Here is a 19,724-nt window from a genome sequence, read left to right as displayed (position 1 = left end):
GTTCTACCATTGACTCCCAGGGAGCAGAGACCTGCACCTCCCTCTCCACCTTCCCTCCTCAGGAAGCTGCAGGAAGCACCGAGCTCACCCTTCAGCCTCCCCCCCCAAGACCAGACAGTGCTGCAACCCCAGCCTCTCATCACTGGCCATGCTTCCCAGCCTACCCCCTTTCAGACCCTATCATGTTAGCTATATATATAACAAATATATAATACATATAAAATAAAAGGTATATAACGTATAATATCAGCTATTATACCCCACTGTATTATATTTCAGATGCCGCAATATTACCTCAAGGATTTTCAAGGGCCATACATATTTAAAAAAAAAAAAAAAAGGCTATACAAACCAAAAAATATCATCATTCATCAAGGTATGTTGCTGGTTTTGAGAAATTAAAGAAATCTCTTTCCTATTCTTCTGTTACAGGTCAATGGGGCACTTGGAGGTGGGTGGGGGATCTGAGGTTTTTTAGTAACTTAAGATACATTACTTCCTATCCAGAAGATGCAGAGCTGCTAAATGCTTTAATTTCAGTTATCTCTAACTCAGCATATTACCTGATGAATTCTGTAACTACAGGATTAAGTCCCAGAGTTATGTGGAAATAAAATGTAAAAGTAAGAATTCAGCTGAGTTACATGGTTAAAATAAATAAATAAATAAATAACTCAAGCAACCTTTATTTTCTTTTCAAATATTATTCTTATCTCAATTTCACGATTACTATCTTATTTTTTCCTTAAATTTATATAATTAGCTAGCTAAATAAACAAACAGACACGAAAACCTACACATTTATAAGCAAAATCCTGGCAAGCTGAAAAAAAACTTTCATAAATGGTTTTCTACAAGTAGTTTACACTAACTGAACACAGTTTCCCACAAAGAAATATTGTAAATTTCACTTAGCTTCAGCATTTGTAAAACCAGAGTTACAGAAAACAAATGTACTGGTTTTACAAATAAGATACTACAGTGTTAATCACTTTCCGTAGATATAATACACCACAGTTGAAAGCTTTTTTGACCAAAAGTTTTTTTTGTTCAAATATAACAAATTACAGCTGAATACAGTACTTGAATTCACTTGGCACGTAGCTCAGAAAGAACATAGTGTCTTAACTCTGGCACATCAAGTTTTGGGGAAGCATCAAACTCAGCCTAAAAAAATTAAAACCTTTCATGATTAAAGGCATCTTGTAATATCAGTTTAAATTTAAAACCAAGATTTCAACCCTTCTGAAGGAGGATGCTCAAGTGTCTTGGATTTGATTTCTGACAATACTGAAATGACTTGAAAAAGTATGTCTCACTTTTAAGACAAACTTATTGTTCACATACCTTTACACTACGCAATGCTCTGTCATATCAAGTTTCCAAGCTAGCTTGCAATCAAGCATTAGGCAGAGCAAAAAGACTTGTAATAACTTTCAGAAAAGCATGTCTTGCAGTTCTTCTGTACAATCCCTGAATAAATTTGAAACATGAATGGCGTTTTAATTTTTTTTATAGGAAATGCAAACAGTACTGCTTGAAGTAGTGTCTTTTCTGAAACTCTGTAGTAACTCTCTTGACTACAATTCTCTTTTCACCTAGCATCCCTAAAATTCTTCTCCAGTCAACAAAAGAAACGAATTCTCCAGTGTCTCCAGTGTTGTTTTTTTTTTTTTCATCGTAGCCTTCCAGTTCCATTTCAGCACAATACTTCACACTCATGTCTGACAGTTTTATATTTCCCCTACATCAGCAGTGGCATCTTCGGACCATAGGGAAATATGCGAATTGCTGTTTGTAAAAATAGTATCTCAAAAATCTCAATTGCATGATCCCCTTTTTCACCAAATAGCTTTGTTTCTTTCTCCGTTGCTCTTCTTCAGCCTTTTCATCCACCACTGCTTTCTCCTGCATCCATATTCCTTCTTTGTCAATTCTACGTGAATTCCTTCCTGAGTCTCAACAGGTTTATCCCTGTGAAAGCCAACAATGATACCCCATCATTATTCTCATCAGCCTTTGAAGAAGTGCCTATTCTCTGTTCCCCTTATTCATCTTCTTTTTTTCATCTGCTGTATGCCTTCTACATGTTGGCTCCATTCTTCACTGTTCCCTCTGGTGTATGATTCTTGTTCCTTCTCTCACTTTCACTGGCTACTCACCATCATTTAGAGGGAGACACTTGATCTCTGAACTTCCCTCTCTACAGGGTATTTTTACAAACCTTATTTACAACCACAATTGCAAATAATTTCGTGCCATTAAACTACCTTTCAGGAAAAGTTACTTTATCCTCTATCTGCTTAGCTCATCTTAGTTCACCCTGACATCACTTTGTGAATGTTTAACTGGTTCAATATATTGAAAGCTGTTCCTGACTACCATGTCTTTCCTGGCTAACATATGTTCCTGGCTACCGTATCTTTCCTCCATTTCCCTGGAAGATTAACCTCTTTTTAATCACTCTTCATAAGAAAGATGTCGTTAAGCACACCACAACGTGTCATCTCCTTTCTATCATATATTGTAAAATACACAATAATAAGTCCAATCAATAACATTATTACTTTGACTTCTTTGCCTTCTTTCTACTCAACTGCCTTTAAAATGGTTCTTTACTTTCAGTGTGCACTGTCAGTTCATTTTGTCTTATTTAACAGCTGTATTTTACCAATGAGCTAAATATATATTCTGCCAACAAAAGTAATTACAGACCATTCACTTAATCCTCAAGCACATCTGTGTTTTTCTCACATAAAGAAAAACAAAGCCAAAACCAGCAAAACCACCACATCTCCATTTTCCGTAATATATATGGACATGCTTTAAACTATCATTTAAAAACAACAAAAAAGGATGCAAGTGGCAGTTCAGTTTGCTCACTGCCTTGTCTTTGTTTCTTCTTACCAAACCAATGCCAAAGGGTTTATTTTCTGATTTAGCCATATTTGTTTTGGAACACTCGAATCTGACATTTGTTTTATACATACAGACAGCAGCACACGCTAACCGAGCCCTGCCTCACTCCTACCTCAATGCAATAGCCAAGTAACAACAGTGAACTGTTTGGAGTACAGAAAACATTCGTGCACCCCTGTCAACTCACTCCAGCATCCTATTCAGCACCGGGCTTCCATACACAGAAAATCAACTGCACATTTTCGCAAATTTTGCCAATTGACAAGCCAATAGCTAGCAGTGTGATGCTTTCTGCTGATTAAAACAGGAGACCTGACTTGCTCTGAGCTTCTCAAAAATCACTCAGGCTCTTGAAGGAGGTCTTGAATATAAACCAGTCCCCCCAGTAAGAAGTCAGGAATATGCGTGTACTAACTATGCTTTTGCAAGTCCTGGTGAAGCTGAGCCCCTGTAAAGATCACAGCAGCACACTCTGGTGACCTCTTGGCCTCAATCTGCTCTCCAAGCAAGACTACAGGTGCGCACACTGGTGAGGAGAATGAAACAGGCCACAGAGCAAGGATACAGTGCTGTTTCTGGGCTCTTACCAAGGTGTGTGCTGATCACAGCAGCCACATTTGGCCGGCATGCATGGAGCTCTTGGTGTCCGTAAGAAACATAGTCTGTGATTACACAATGAACTAGATTTTTTCAGAATATTTCACTGTATATTTGAACTAGCACAGTACTTTCTAATTTGGCTATCCTATCTCAACCTTAAGAACAATGTATTACACCAAAAATTAAATGTAAATTAAGTTTTAGCACTTAATACAGGTAACTGCTTTAACGCGTAGCCAAATCTGGAAGTGATACATATACATGGAAAAAAGTGAAATACCATGTGTGTACCACGTGGTTCACCAAAGTGAACCATAAAGGCATTTTTTCAAAACCTTACATGTTGCTTAATATGAACTAAAATTACATGTTGAATGATTTAAGAGTACTCTATTTAAATAATCTAAACACATATATATTCAGGAACTTTATTAAACTAGAATTTCATTATAAACTTGTGTGCACACTTAGACACACAGAGACATGCTGTGTATGTATGCATGCACAAAGTGTGAAATATATATGTGTGTGTATGTATGCATGTGTGTAGTTATGTATGACTCCAAATCTAGTTCTCCATCTCATGAGAAATTCTTCCTTGGTTCAAGGAAGGCAGCTGTTCAATGGATGTATCTGATTTCAGTCTGTGTAGTATCACTACAGTCATACATTAAATAAAACACAGCTGGATAATGCTCCACCTATTTCACCACCCTCTCCACTAACTGTTTAGCGCCAACATCTGTTGAAAACAAACTTTATGAAATAGAGATGCCATAAAAAAAATCTTTATTTTAAAATATTTGCACTTTAAGAAGTTCTGCTTGTTTGCAAAGAAAGCCTCATGTATACTCAGATTTTAATTATGAGATTTATATGTAGAGCTCAGAGAAACTCGCTCACTTAAGCCTGTCCTGCAAAAAATATATTACAAATAGTTTTCATTTCATTGGTACAGTCCTGTAATTGCTGCTAAGAGATGGTGTAGGTATGCAGTTCATCTTCTTAACTATAATCACATGAGCACAGATATCTTACGGATTTTCTACAAATGCCATGCAAAATTTTTAATTGAAGTTAACTAGACTTATTAAATGTTTTTCAGGAACTAAGGGCACTTTCGGTATTATAAGGGTATTATGGCCAACTGTTCAGTTCAAGCACATTTAAAAGTGTATCCTTACAGTAGCACACGTTTTAACAGACACAGACAGGAAACAATCTTTCTCTATGTTTGTTTGTTCTTCTTCAGACTTTCTCTGATTCAAGTGATTATTTCTACAAATAGTGTTACATACAAAAGCTATGCTTCACTGTACTTTATCTTTTTTTTTTTTCACACTTCCCAATTTCTAACAGACTCATGGCGAATATTTTTGTATTTAAAATACAATTTCTTAGTAACATATACTAGAGCACATTTCAAAATAATTTTTGCTCTTATTCTACTGAACTAAAAAAAAACACTTCTGTTTCTAAGTTTAATTTTTCTAAATCAAAGTTACAAAACAGTTATACACAAACATCAGACAAAATTAAACTATGGGTTTTCTAAAACGGTATCCAGTTTCTGATAGTTGTCAGTGACACGGGTATACATGACAATCCTGCAACTATTAAATGGGAAGGATTTGTTATTCATATTCTACATTAGATCTCTGGAAAATTTAGAAAATTTTTAATATTTAAAATATTTAAGATGAGGTGAATATTTTAAACAATAGTGGCAAAAATTAAGTAAAAGAAAAGTTTGCTCTACTACATTAATGAGAAGAATCAAGAAAACTGAACAGAACAGCTCTTAGTATTTTCTAAAATTCACTTCATAATATTCTTTATGAATACCCCCAAAGAGAAAGCTTTTTAAAAGTTATGAATTGATGATAAATGCTAAGTCCGCCAGAAATACATCTAAATATGAAGCTGAAAGGAGGTGAAGGGCCTATAAATTAACCCAAGAGAAAAAGCAAGCATATGCAGACAGAAAGTACCTAATCTTTAATCCACAGATTATGATCTGTTCCACAGAGTAGAAGTCATTATTTCCTACTTTTTTGTTCTTAAATAAATCTATTTGATCAAGTTGTAATTGCTTTGCTTTTGTAAGCATTCTAAAATACGGGAGTTTTAAACTTCTCTAATAAAACAAACTTAATGACTACGAGTTGCACAGAAATGTACTTTTCACTGCTTCTATGAAATTCACAGTATAAACCTGCTGTCCATCTCCTCACTAGCCTAAAGTGACATACTATAAACCACAATGAGAAACATTTGGACGCCAAAAGAGCTTACTAATAAACATGCCAAACACAAAAAATTTTTTCTAGAGTTACAAACCCTATCAGGTTCTAGATAGAGAGACAGATAGATACATGTTTTCAGCTTGCTTGAGCAGTACACATACTACAGTATCTAAAAGCCACTTCTCTGATAAGCCAGACGACTACAGAGCTCACTTGTTTGAATGAAACACAGCATCCGTCCTTTAAGATATTGTCTCTACATATAAGGAACATTGTATTTTTATTATTACTCAAGAAGTTATAAAATACATAGGAAAATTTTCTGTAAAATAACAGAAGCTAGCTCATGAAGGCTCTTCTATTTCCATTTAGAAATAATTCATGTCAGATTAATAACACTACAATATTAATAAAGCAAATCACGTTTTTAATTAAAGCCAATCACTTTTTTTTTTTTGTACTGTTATTCCTCCAAATAGTAACCCAAAGATAGATACATAATCCTTGTGGGGTAAGCCTTTTTTTCTTTAATCACACATGAATCTGAACTAAAATCCTTTATGCTATTTTCATCAGGGTGTGACAGACTAAGATTTAGAATTCCTTTCATCACTAGATTAACTAGTGCAAACATTTAGATAGTTCTTAACTATAAACTGTTTATTACATAAGAGAGAAATGCACTTAGAAATATAGCAGGGCCCATTTTATCTTAGCATATGACTGTCAGATTCTTTACTGCAGATAGTTTCAGGGTACAGATAGTGATGTACTGACTAAACCAGGCGTATACAAAAAGGAATAATATATGAATCTGTTAATATTTGCTGCTGGCAAGCCTGTGTGTGATTTCCAGTTTCTGGAGCAGAGGTCTGGCACAAATACATATGGAATGAAAGGGTGGGACATTATGGATATGGAAAACTTAAGGTAAGTTTGAAAGGGAAATATAGTATATTTGGATATCTTTCATCTCATATTTACACAAGAAATTTCCAGCTGTAGCCAGACTGCCCTCTTCAAAGCATGAAGCGTGTTACATACTTGGGGGAAATTGAAAGATTTGCCTGATGTTTAGCTGCAGTACTCATTTCAGCAAATTTAAGAATAGTCATTGTAAATTGTTTCTATTAAATATTGACATTTCATTGGAGTACTTTTAATGCTGTGGAGGTGCCCAAAATTATAGGTAAGCAAAACCAAAACAAAATATCCACGGCCAAAGTGATGAATAAATTTTAGCTGGTGTGAAAAGAGCATAATCCTGGAATGCTGTAAACCATCAGATGACAAAGACACATTACAATCTCTGGCTAGGGGAACCAGTAACTGAGTAAGCATAAGCACAGTAATAAAGCTTTTTAGTAGACTGACACAAGACATGCATTTCAGGAATTCAGTACTGGGAGCTCTGTCTATGTCACCATATAAGAAAAGCAAGCTGCAACTGTGCAAAGATCCAGCACTGTCCTTCTCCCAAAGCATGGGCATAAATCCCCTCAAAGAACTTTCCAATTAATGGAGAAAATATTTACAGCAAGTCTCAGATCTTACTACTAGCTTTCACTACACTGTCTGGCAGCATCAGCTGTAAAATCAATCAAGAACAACAAAAATTTTACCAAAAAAAAATCCAAATAAGACTTGGGCTTGGATTCCCATTCTAAAACAAAAGGGTCACCTCACTCAGGCCAAAAATAAGTATTTTACATGATTTTTCCGTATTACCTGAATCTGTGTTTTCAGATGTACAGTATTTCTTCAAAATGGCTCCACTATTTGCAAAACTTTTCACCTCTGAAAACTCTGCCTTAAAACGTCTCTGCAGTTATACTGCCCACTACAAAACTAAAGCTTACTAAAACCCTTTCAAAGCAGAAGATCACTAAATATAGAAATGTATTTATCTTCCATCCATAAATCATGCAATTATTTGGAAAATACTTTTAACATGACTACCAGTAATTAAAAAAGCTACAGAGCTTAGATCTGCTTAACTTCAGAGCATACTGCAACATCCCACTATTCTTCCCTTTATTTTTTGAGGATTAGGTGGTTTAAGGGTGTGTGGAAAACTGGTTATTAGGATTACTGCTTAATCACACCACTTTTGGGGATATTCATGTGGGCAGCCTACTAGCATAGTGTTGAATTTCATTATTATTGTGCATTTTAAGTTCTGTAAAATCACTTAGAGCTTTAGCTAAGTAGTTTAAAAGTGATCAAAATACGTGAATTATTCTAGAAATTCAAAATCAAAATAAGGTTTGAAGACCTGGAAAAAGAAAACACTGGCAAAGCAGTAGTTCAGCAGTACCATAGGAGATGCTTGCTTTGAGCAGGAAATAGCTTAAGAAATAGAATGGAGTAAAACATACAACCAAGTCTTTCATGAAACAAGAAAGAACAAAAATAAAGTTTAGCACTAGCTATAACATTCTGTCCCTAAGCACTGAATCAATTTATATTTAGTATTATGTTGAAAATTATAAAACCCTGCAACTGTTCTGATTTGCACTACATAAAAAGATAAACCTATTACTGATATATCTGTCAAAGTTAATTCCTTAATACTTACAGCACAGTCTCTAGACACCTAAAATATAACAAAAATTACTACCCAATTTTATATAGCTAAAAACAAATAAACAGTGACAACAAAAAACAGACAAGACTTTGTGTGCATAAGCTGTTCTTTTGGTTCTTGAAGGCATATAAAAGACATCACTGCTCCTGACAAACTCTGCCTCCCTGACATCCTTATCAATATTTTTGTGTCATACAACAATATTATCTCCAACAATATTACTGCTTACAATATTACTGCTGCAACAATGTTACCATAAAATACATGACGTGTGAAACTAAGAACCAGGATTCAGACTGTCATGTGCAGTGAAGCTGTTTATGCAATCCAGAGCTGAATGCAACCAGAAAAAGCTGGAGGGAAAATTCACATAACTGGTAGCTTCATCAGATGATTTGAAAGACTAAAAAACAAGGTTCACCTTCCTCACCCTAGTAACTCCTATTTGACACTGAAAAACATCTTGATCCTTTCCTGTTTAGAGTGGAAAATGAGGAGAGCTTTTTTGTTCATGATTTTGAAGAGATTTTAATCAACTTTAAATCACATTACACTTTTAAACTATATATCTGGTATACTAACAGTCTTTACAAAAATTACTTCAGTCTTTAAAGACACCTATGAATGAGATACTCCTATTTCTACACAGGAAAACTGGGGCATAAAGGTTTACTGATTACAAGACACATTTCATTCTTAATACTAAACACTGGCTCCATGGATCACCTTGTTTGGCAATATATATCACTATTGGTCTTTCAGAAATGTCTGAATGGGCATGCATAAGCAAAGATGAGGAATCTGAACCTATTTGAACTGCAGGTAAATCTAGTGGTTTTATTGCACTGTCCTACAAATCAGTATTTTTCAAGTTTCTGTCTTATTTTTACCACTAATGCTCTCCAGTTCTCCACATTTGCCAAACACTTCTCAATGTCTCAGAATATTTAAATTGAGTGTTCTAATGTGTTATGTTATGATTGACTATTTCACACTATTGTTTCCACTACTCGTTGGAAGTTTTAAGGAAGTTATTTTTTATGTCCTTTGAAGCTGTTATTTTAAGCCAAGTTGACAGTGTTCATAATATTTCAAACAAGCTGACAGATAGTTCTGCTAATGTGCACTGTAAATGCACATATACGTGAACCTTAAAGAAAAACCATGCACTGACTAAATAACACACATGAGAAAATAATACAGATTTATGACAAAACGAAAAAACCCTCTGAGGCAGGTGATTATAATGGATCATGATCGTGCTGAGGAAGTTTGGAGAAAGGCAAGGCAGAGCTGGAATGCATTTGGCTAAGTTCAGCATTAGCAAGTTACCAATGTCAGTGTAATGGAGACCAAAAAAAAAAAAAAAGTGTTCCTCCAAAAGTGTTTTTACTCTCACTGCATACAGCTGGGAGATTTGGAATTGCACCAGAAAAACAGTGGAAGCAGAAAAGTGAATGAAACACTTATGGTGTGTGCTACTAGTCAGAACTATAGAAGGAAAACTGATCACATACTGAAGTCATGGCCCTACGTACCGCAACACAATTAAAAAATGGCAGATACCTAGATGGCTCTAAGTGCTTTGGAAGAAAACTAACTCATGACCCTAACTTAAAACAAACAGCTACTTTAGTTTTGACAAGGACAAGAGAAAAATATATATATATTATTTTTTTAATTAAAATATATTTATACATTCAAAAAGATAATTTAACCGCACCATTCTGGACTGAATTCTACACTACTGAGAAGTAAATATAAACGATGCCAGGCTGGTGATGGGAAACCCACTGTAAAAATCCACTTTAACTGCAGTGCTCCAGGGTTTACAAATAGTGATTACAATCCAAATCCTGCTCAATATGGTAAGTCAGTGCACAATATAAACAGCCTGTTTCCACTGCCAATGTTTCAATTGTTTAAGTATTCCCAAGATGCTACCACATATCATCAGGATTTCTGTAAGTCAGTTGTAAAGGCATCAAGTCAAGTCTGGAGCACAATAAACCTGTAACCAGCAGTCAAACTAGGGCTTCAATGGAAAGGAAGTTTTCTGGGAGCTTTGTCAGGCAACTCCTGGCAGCTTGTACACAGGCATAGGCTTTGTGAGCCACGGGAGGAAGAGTGTTTCCTACCAGCACTGCAGCAACGCGCCTGCTGTGATTGAGGCCAGAGAACCGAGTACCCCTTTTGTTCTAGGGGAGAGCATTATTAGACCCTCCTACCTAGCAGTGATAGTCACTTTTGCTCTTGGTACTATTGTTTTCATGACTCTTCTCCTGTGGGAAAGCAGAGGCCTTAAGTTTTTTTGACAAAGAGAAACTTCCCTCTACCTAAGTTGGCTCTGCTTGAGGGTTGGCATTTCTTTATTTTTATTTTTTTTTAACCCTTTTTTCTGCATCTTAAATAATTTGGCTGGAGCAGGTCAACTAACATAATGGTGTCTGTCACAAATAAGTCTGTCTAGAAACCTTCACAGACTCTGGAGTAACAGGCAGTATGGATAGTACATGGTGTGACCACAACATCTGGTAAGAACACCTTCCTAGATTTAGTTAGTGCTGTTACTGTCTCACATGGGAACAGTGGTATGGGTTTTCAATAGCAGTGGTGAAATGCTCTTTATATTTGCGCTTAAATGTGAATATGAATTCAGAGAGTCAAAACAGGCCTTTACTGTATCAGCTCTGGCATGACAGTATGGTGAACTATGTATGTGCCAAATCCATAGTTAACATAATGGTGCCAAAATCATTCCTAATTGATCAAGGATAAGAAATTACAGCAACTATTTTCTGCTTTGAAACACTGGTGGTTTTTGTTACAGACTCAATTGAGTCTTCTCAAGTTAAACACAAATGCTGTCTTAATTTGGACTTCAAACAGAGCTGGTATTGTACTACAGTAAAAGCTGTGTACAGAGTTCTACACTTGTTTCGACAAAGTCAAAGGATATTTGATGGATGGGCATTAAAAATTTTATTAAATCAGAAGTTAATATATCTGTTATGCATTTTTTCAAGCAGCTTACTCCTGTCCTACTTCACAGCTTTGCCTTATCTCTCTGTGTTATCTAAAGCTGCTTGTACCCCAAGAAGTGCACCACTTTGTCATGACTTACGTTTTCTTGTTTGCCTTTGCAAGAATCTCTGTATCCTGTCAGGCCAGTAAATGCTTTCATCATTCCTCTGCAAGAGTCAATCTCATCCCCATCCTCCTTTTTCAAAGTCCTATTTTGAGCACGTTACTTTTTTTTTTCCTTCTTCTTCTTCTTCCTCCTTTTTTATCCCTTCCCATTGGCAATATAAGATGGAGGCCTTTTCTTTTAATTATTGTTATTTCACCAAGGTGCGTTTTGAAAAGTCTGATTTTAACTACATGCATAGATTTCCAGTGCGTATTAAGGGTTTTAGCTAAGAATGCCACAAAAAACAACCTACACAGCCCATTTACATGAAAGTCTTGTACGTTTCTTTATTATGACAACAAAAGTGAAGGCAAAAATTCCTTGGGCTTTAAAAATGGAAACTCAAGGACACTACCAACTTCATTTCCACTAGGAAATGACTTTAGTCTTGCTTTGGTATACAGGGGTCGCCAGTTGGAAATTGCACAAGATGCACAGGATACATCTTTAAATTATTCATAATCACCTTAAACTGCACTCAATCAGCATTGCAATATGTCACCTTATAGACACACTAAAGTTCAAAAGGAAAAGCACATGAAAAAGCAGACTACCAAGAGCACTATTGTTAAAACTACACCAGAAAGCTTAATATTTCAATACTGTATATGTTAAAATAAACAACATACACAGGTGATGAAAGCCAGTCTCTGAAAAATTTATTATTCTGTTAGAACAAGTTTACACTTAGGATGAATTCTCAAGCTTCATGCCATTAGGAAGTTTTACTGGGTTTATAGTGGAAATAAAAACAGAAATAAAAATAGATGACAATCCAAAAATACAGGCTGTACTTTGAATATGATCAACAGACTTTCTTTTTTCTTTACATCTATACATTTCCCCTTGCCTCCAAAGATCAAATTTGATTCAACCTTTCTGAAAAGCTCCCTAAGTTGCCTGTTTGCATTTTTAAAATCAAATGTTTTGAAAGATGAAGTTGAACAGATTAACACAACATGTATTAGTTCAGTAATATTTCCCTCAAACCATCCTTTCCGAATTGTACACTTTTCAAAGATTTATGATGTCAGTTTGATTCTAAGGATTTTTTCTCCCTCCACCCCTGCCCCGCAATTTCTCTATATTCGTACTTTGCCTTTCAAACAAATTGACCCTGTTCTCAGTTTCTCCTCCTATACATGCCATAAATATTGATCCCATTGACATCAAAGGGATTGGGCATGAATTCCCTGGGTAAAATGGGCATACAGTGGATATTTAGTGATTCATTTAAAAAGCAGTAAGGTTTTGACTGGTGAATTTGTGCTCCACTTTCCAAAATTAAACCCTTGTAACTGGACTATTTGTAGACTACTACACAAAGCAAAAGCAAGCAGTGATAGTTCTAAACTTCAAGTGATAACACAGCAGTAAGAACTGTATGCCTTCTTTGTCAGACTCATTAACTGCTTGAAATTCATTTTTAAGTTCAATATGAACAGCAGCAATTACCTACAGGGTATATTTCATAATTTTGCACATTTAAAGAAATTGAAATAGTCACAATTCTGACTTTTTTCCCTCATTCCCATAAATTGCTCAAATTTGCCTTAGTATTAAATTCCTCATTTTGGACAATTTAATTTTCTGCATTTGGCATTTAATGTGTAGCACAATCCTTGTCTTCACACACATGGATGCTATTCTCCTCTGCCTAGTATCTGAGTGAATACCTGATTTTGGTATGAAGTTCTACAAATTACTGCCTAACGTATACAACACCTCAAATAAAATATGGAATCATATATTTTAAATTACACAAGAACCAACAAAGTAGAGCTTTTTCTGCAGATATTATATCTTAATTGAATAACATTTCAAATACACACATGTGGCCAACAGTTATTTTTAAACAGACTGCCAAGAGTTTTCTTAGTGTTTTGTATTGAAGAGCAGCAGACTGAATGGTCATTTGTTACAAGGCAGGGGAAATGTTAAATCTTACCTGTGAGTTATTTAGTTTTCAGGGGGGGGAAAAAAGGATAAAATATCAAAATTGATTTTATCAGCTGCAACTTTCAGCCCTTGATACATTAGAAGTTAGTATTTTTATTATGTATATATTACTTACACTCATATTCCTATCCCAGATCTGGATGGAGCCATCTTGACAGCCAGCTGCAATAAGTTTACCATCTCTGCTGTACGTACAAGTTGTAGGAATGACCCGTTTACCTTGAACTGATCGTGGCTTAAATACACTTTTGTGTTTTTTCTCATTGTTAACATCCCATGTTCTCACAGTTCTGGAAAAAGGTTTAAAAAGAATTGTTTTAGGTAAAGTTAATGGACATAATAGAAATAATCATTTTTATGATACCATCAAACACCTTTCCCAGCATAAATAGCATATTATATTATTCAAATAAAGTTGTAATGACAAAATAGCATTTAAGATGTGACATAGCAGTCATGAAACTACAGTGTAAGAAATCTTTCCAAGTAAGAAACATCATATTCACAAACAAGCACATGAAAGTTAAAAAGAAAATAAACTAAATCCCATTCTTTCTCATCCCATTCTCTCCCTAGCTTTCATCTAAATACACGAAATTATTTCCTTCTGGAAAAAATGACTAAAGGTTAAAACAAAACTCCATAGTCTGTGCTGTCATTGGACATCAGGAAGATAAAAGTATTCAATCCTTTACAAGAATGAAGACTTCAGGAATCAGGCATAAATGCTTATATAAATCATTTATTAAGCAGATTGTATTAATTGTTCTGACATGGCAACAAATGACAAACCTACTTTAAATTGGCAGACTGGGTAGTTATTCTTCAGGCTTTCCTTTATTTTAAAAAGGCATTTTAAATTATTAATTGCAATGGTATTGTAGTTCTTTCACTAATACCGTAGGTCTTCAGTTCTGAGGTAAAATTGTTCTTCAAATACTTTACAAAGAATTTTTGATGTAATATTGTTTTGGTTTTTTTGTGTGTGTGTGTGTTTTTTGTTGTTTTTTTTTTTAAGTTGAGCTTTTCCCACATTATTAACAAAATACATCATTTTTCTTTTTAATGGAAGAAGAGTATCTGGCTGGATCTTCAGTGTTTCTTAGATACACAAAAACATCCAAATGAGAGAGAACTAAAACACTGAGATACAGGTGGACTCTTTAAATTGTCTTAGATACAAATGTTTTCTGTCCATTTAATAACGCTGAGTTCTTTCCAGATAAAAATTCAAAACTCTTCTGGCATCTAATGCAGAGAAGAGTTTCAGGATTTGGCAAAGGAAGTAAGATCATTAATTTAGAAAGAAAGAAATCACTAAGTTCTCAGGACAACCTCATTTGTTTAGACTATACAAACATTGCCTATGATCCAACAGCACGTAATTCACTGGTCTTTACTAAAGCAAATACCACTTTAACAAGGCTGCCATTTTTCCAGAATAAGACACTGCAGCACAACATTAGCAACTTCCACCAGAGCTACAAGACAGGCTATAAAGCTGACATTCATAATTCTAGGATAAAACGGACAAGAAAATCAGATGGAAATAGCTCATGGAGTTATATATAATTGCACTTTTAATGACAGTAATGAGACATCAGTAACCTGAAATAGAATGAATCTCCAGTTGTCCATAATAAAGTCAAGATTAGTGTCATTTTTTAAAAGTTTCCAAATCTGGTATCTGTAAGGCATCATTTTATTGTTCTATTTGGAGCTTTAGCATAAGTCATTCAAGTATTCTGATGTTTTGTTCTTGTTTTGTTTGTTTTGTTTTAAAAAAATGGATTACGATGTATTTTCTAGGGTCTTATAAAGAAACCTATGTTGCTATATGGAACAAGTTGTCTAGCAAGGGCACGGAGTTGCCATTCTTGCAGATATTCAAAACCTGACTGGACATGGCCATGGGCTGGGGCCTAGGTGACCACTGAATAAAATGATTGAGCTAGCTTTGAACAGGAGGGTGGGCTTAGATGACATTCAGAGGTTGTTTCCATCCTCAACCATTATATGATTCTGAGATTCCCCTCTTCCTCTCCTTGCTTTATCAGTAATCATCTTGACGCCCTACCTTACAACCTTTTTTTTTTTTTTTTTAAAGACTTCAGTCCTCCTCTTTTTAGGGCTCAACATCCTGTCAAAACCTCAACAACTTCAGAATACCATAAAGCATATTCAGACCTTATTCATTTTACATTTCAACTGTCAAGAAAGAACTAACACTTGTATAGTTCTGCCTCTTACGTAATATAAGACTAAAAACAGAAATGGTTTTGATCCCTAATTCAACTGTAGTGTCAGCAGATCGGAAGAGAAATCCAAGTTTCTTGCACTGCTGCTTCTGCTGCAGACGATTGGTCATACGCCCCCACATGCGAATTAAATGCCCTGTTAAGAAGACCCACATTGTCTAAAAATTATTTTATAAGTGTTTTCTTAATGTCCCTTCAGCATTTTCCTAATGTCTCCACACTGAATATGTTTACTGTTGCCTTGCTGCTATTGGATCTAACTATAAAACTTCACTAATAAAAGAATCTTTTATAAGAAATCACCTATTATTTACAAACAGATCAATCATTCCCAGAGAGCCCTTAACTCTTGACCTAAGCCTGAGCCCTTTATTTTCAAGTCAAACCTTTTAAGCGTTTTCATTTTTTAAAGAAATTTTTCCAGGTTTTATTAAAAAAATGGACATCATACTACAAAAATACAATGGACAAAATTTCAGGTTACCACATGAATCACTGTGCCCGTACTATCTGACTGAGTCACCACAAACCACAACATTAGGAATCTAAACTATACAAGTTTTATATTTTCTTTCAGACCATTGACAAACTAGAAATACAGGACTCTCCGAAGGATTCCAGAGACACTTTCTCTGCTGCATTAGAAGGGCCTTATTGCACAGTCTGAGTATGATGTAGACTAATTTGTTCTGACATTCCCCTTTTACTTTCCATGCTCTGTCAATAACCATCTCAACGTCCTGTCTTTTCTTTCAACAGGCACTTTGATGCTTTGCCCCTTTGTACTGTTTACACTTGAAACTTATTTGAGTCTTTTTCCAGTCCCTTTTCCTCAGGACATCTAATCCTTCTCAAAAATTAACTCCTCCCATTCTAGCCAGAAGCAAAGGGGATAAACAAGAAAGGAAGCACAGAAACCCAAAAAATTTATCTTTAGAAGTATGTCTTTAAACCAGCAATATGGCAAACAAATGCTAATTGACATTGCTTCTGTATTTTCTCTCTCCTTCTGCTCTTGACCATCAGTCACTATGCCGCAGCACAGCAAAGCCAGAGAACTCAATTCTAGAATTTGGAATGTCTTTGTTTGTTTGTATGTTTTAGAGAATATTTTGGACCATTGATGCCTCTTCCTCCTTCTCAGACATAACAAAGTAATAACAGAGATTGCATTACTGAATCCTGGGGTCAAATCTAATTTTTGTACTGAAACTAATAAAAAAAATTACCATTGGGTTCAATCAGATCACTTCTAGGAGACTCCTTTTGAGCTGTTTTAAGAATATCTCCTTAGGCCTATAATAAGTGTGGCTTGAAAGAATAATGTTATTTTACACTCTAGGTTGCAGTACTAGGAGAAGTTTAAGACTGGTAATATTTACCTATTGATAGCTATAACCAATACATTTTTTGAACTCCACTGAAAACAAAAGGCAAACACTTCCTGAACGAGTTTCTTAGTCCCTGTCTGTTCTCCCCCTCAAAATAAACTATGTTTAACCAAAATTTGTCCATTAGCAAAAACACTTTTAATTGTTCCTCCAACATATAGTACTGTTCTTTCAGCACAGCCAATTTTTATATACTGAATGATATACACAGTCATAAATCTTTTTAATTTCTCCTTCAAAATTTTCTTTTCAAAGAGAACTTCTCTGAAAAAGGCTCCAAATAGGCAAGTTTAAATTTAACTTTCTAAATGGTGGATTCCACATCTGCAAAACAGATTTTGTAAAGTTTTTATATTTGCCAAGAGCAATTCAAAGCAACTTAGAAAAGGATGGGAATGTTCTTTTGGAAAGGTAACATGGATATTTTCCTGACCACCGAGAAGTTAAATGATCCATACTTAAATAAACAACTAATTTAATTACTGGGATCCATTTTTTGGTGTGTTTTTTTTTTTCCCCTTCCCACAAGTAATTTTTCTCTCTCTTTTTTTTCCTCTAATGCTCTTACAATGTTATGACTTAGTCAAAATTTCTAGTATAATTAATTATTGAGAATACTGCTGTTTTACACAAATTATTAAAGCTCTTTATGTAGCTACGTATCCCAGCCTGCAACCATGGAAAATGTCTCTAAGTCTTGATTCATCAAGTAATACTATTCTAACAGTCTACTGAAATTCAGGGAATTAACCAATTTAAACATTTAAAAACCTAACATGTCAAATTCTACACCAAGCTTCTCTGCCTATCCCATCCCTTTCTCCATTTCTACTGGACTGCAAATCTCTCTTGCACACTATTGAATGTTATTAAATTTATTTATAATAGTAGAAGTCTATTATTATGAAACTTACAGCACAAAAAAGCAACAGAATTCATTACTACTACAAGTACAGATAAACTGGAATTTAATGCCAATCTTTGTCATAAAATATAATGCCTTCCTCTATGATAAAATTTGACCAAAAAGGCTAGCTTGGAAAGCTATTGGTTAGTTTAAAACCACCATATAAATACTGCTACAATTGAATTTATAAGCAGAACACGGATTTACAAGTCACCTTAATCAGTGATAGAAAATACATTTTATAAAGGAGTTAAATTTAACACTTAAATCAAAACCAAAAAACAAGCAAGCAAGCAAATAAACAAAAAAAACTGATCTTAAAGCAAGACTTCCATTATCTTTTTTTAACAACATAAAGCAACTCTACCTACATAGAAATGAAATTAAGAAGCTTAAACAATATGTTGAAAAACGATCTAAAGTAGAACATGTAAAAAGAACAAAGAGATAAGAAATAGCTAAAAAGCTCTGTTAAGATTCAGCACATATAGTGACATAAGAACATGTCAGCAAGAAAACCCTGAATATTGTATTCTCTTTGCCCTCTTTCAGCGGAAGTAAGTTATAGCCTTCTTCTGTTGAGCACAGGAGACACAATGAAGGTTGAATCACCTGCCAGATACCGAAAAAAAAATGTATACACAAGCAGATAGAGAAATACAGAGAAACTTTCCATACTTGTTTGGCAGAAAAACTTGAAATAAGCTACCTACTCTCAGCATCTGAACAGAGTTAAAATAATTTAAACCAGAGTGAACGAGAGTACAAGAAAAGTCATATCCAACATAAGTAAATTCGTAACTATGGAAGAAACTGCCAAGAAAATAGACACAGCATTGTAATTTATAACAATTATTCTGCTTGTTACTTAAATTATCCCAAAATGTTTAAAAATAATAATAATATTTTACCAGAATAATAAACTAAAACGTCACAATTTTATTTTTGTGATGTGCAGCAAATAGATTGAAGCAATTATGAAACTATTTTTCTGTATTTCCAAATAAAATTGGATATTCTGCCACCATTCAGATTATTACAGATAAATTATAATTACTATTTGGGGGTGGTGAAAGTAGATTCAAATCTAATGACAGTGAATGGGAACTATCACCATTGTCTAATCTATATGAATTAAAAAGCAAACCACTTCAAAACTGGAATGACACATATGTGTGACTGTTTGCATGGTGAGCAGTAGACTCTGAATTACTAAGCAAAAATGCTGCATCTAGCCAACATATGCAAGATGTGAGGAAAACTTGATTAGAACAGGAGATAAGAGAAAAACAGACTATGACAGGGTTAACTGTGTAAAGGAATCAGAGCTCTTTGTGGAGGTCACGGACAAGAGCAGAGATAGAAAGGAACAAACTGGGTGAGGAAAATACAAGCATACCACCGGAACGCTAGGAAAAGTGAGGTAGCAACAGGCTTGGTTGGAGAAATTTTACAAGCCTCGGGTAAAAAAATGAAAATAAGTATTATGGGAATGAACATACAGATAGCAAAAAAATATTCAAGAAAGAATTTAAAGTGAAAAAAAAAAAAAAGACCAATCGTGAAGAAAAACAAAAAATGTTAACTAAGCTAAATGGACAGAAAGCAGAGAAGCAGTAACCGAGGGTATGCAGGTATGCAAGAACTATTCTAGCACGAGTCCATAC

At 34.8% G+C, this 19,724-nt stretch overlaps 1 protein-coding gene across 1 annotated transcript in view; it reads right to left on the bottom strand.

Annotated features, from left to right (window-relative positions):
• Positions 1 to 19,724, bottom strand: part of WDR70 (WD repeat domain 70) — a 137,817-nt gene that overhangs the window by 47,509 nt on the left and 70,584 nt on the right. Inside the window, exon 10 of the mRNA XM_048057803.2 lies at positions 13,617 to 13,791. Coding sequence (XP_047913760.2) covers positions 13,617 to 13,791 — 175 coding nt within the window. The remainder of the gene's footprint in view (positions 1 to 13,616; positions 13,792 to 19,724) is intronic.

This window comes from Anser cygnoides, chromosome Z (assembly GCF_040182565.1).
Source record: "Anser cygnoides isolate HZ-2024a breed goose chromosome Z, Taihu_goose_T2T_genome, whole genome shotgun sequence".
Taxonomy (NCBI): Eukaryota; Metazoa; Chordata; class Aves; order Anseriformes; family Anatidae; genus Anser; species Anser cygnoides.
The sequence above is the reverse complement of the archived record's forward strand: the minus strand, read 5'-3'. Positions and strand labels throughout refer to the sequence as shown.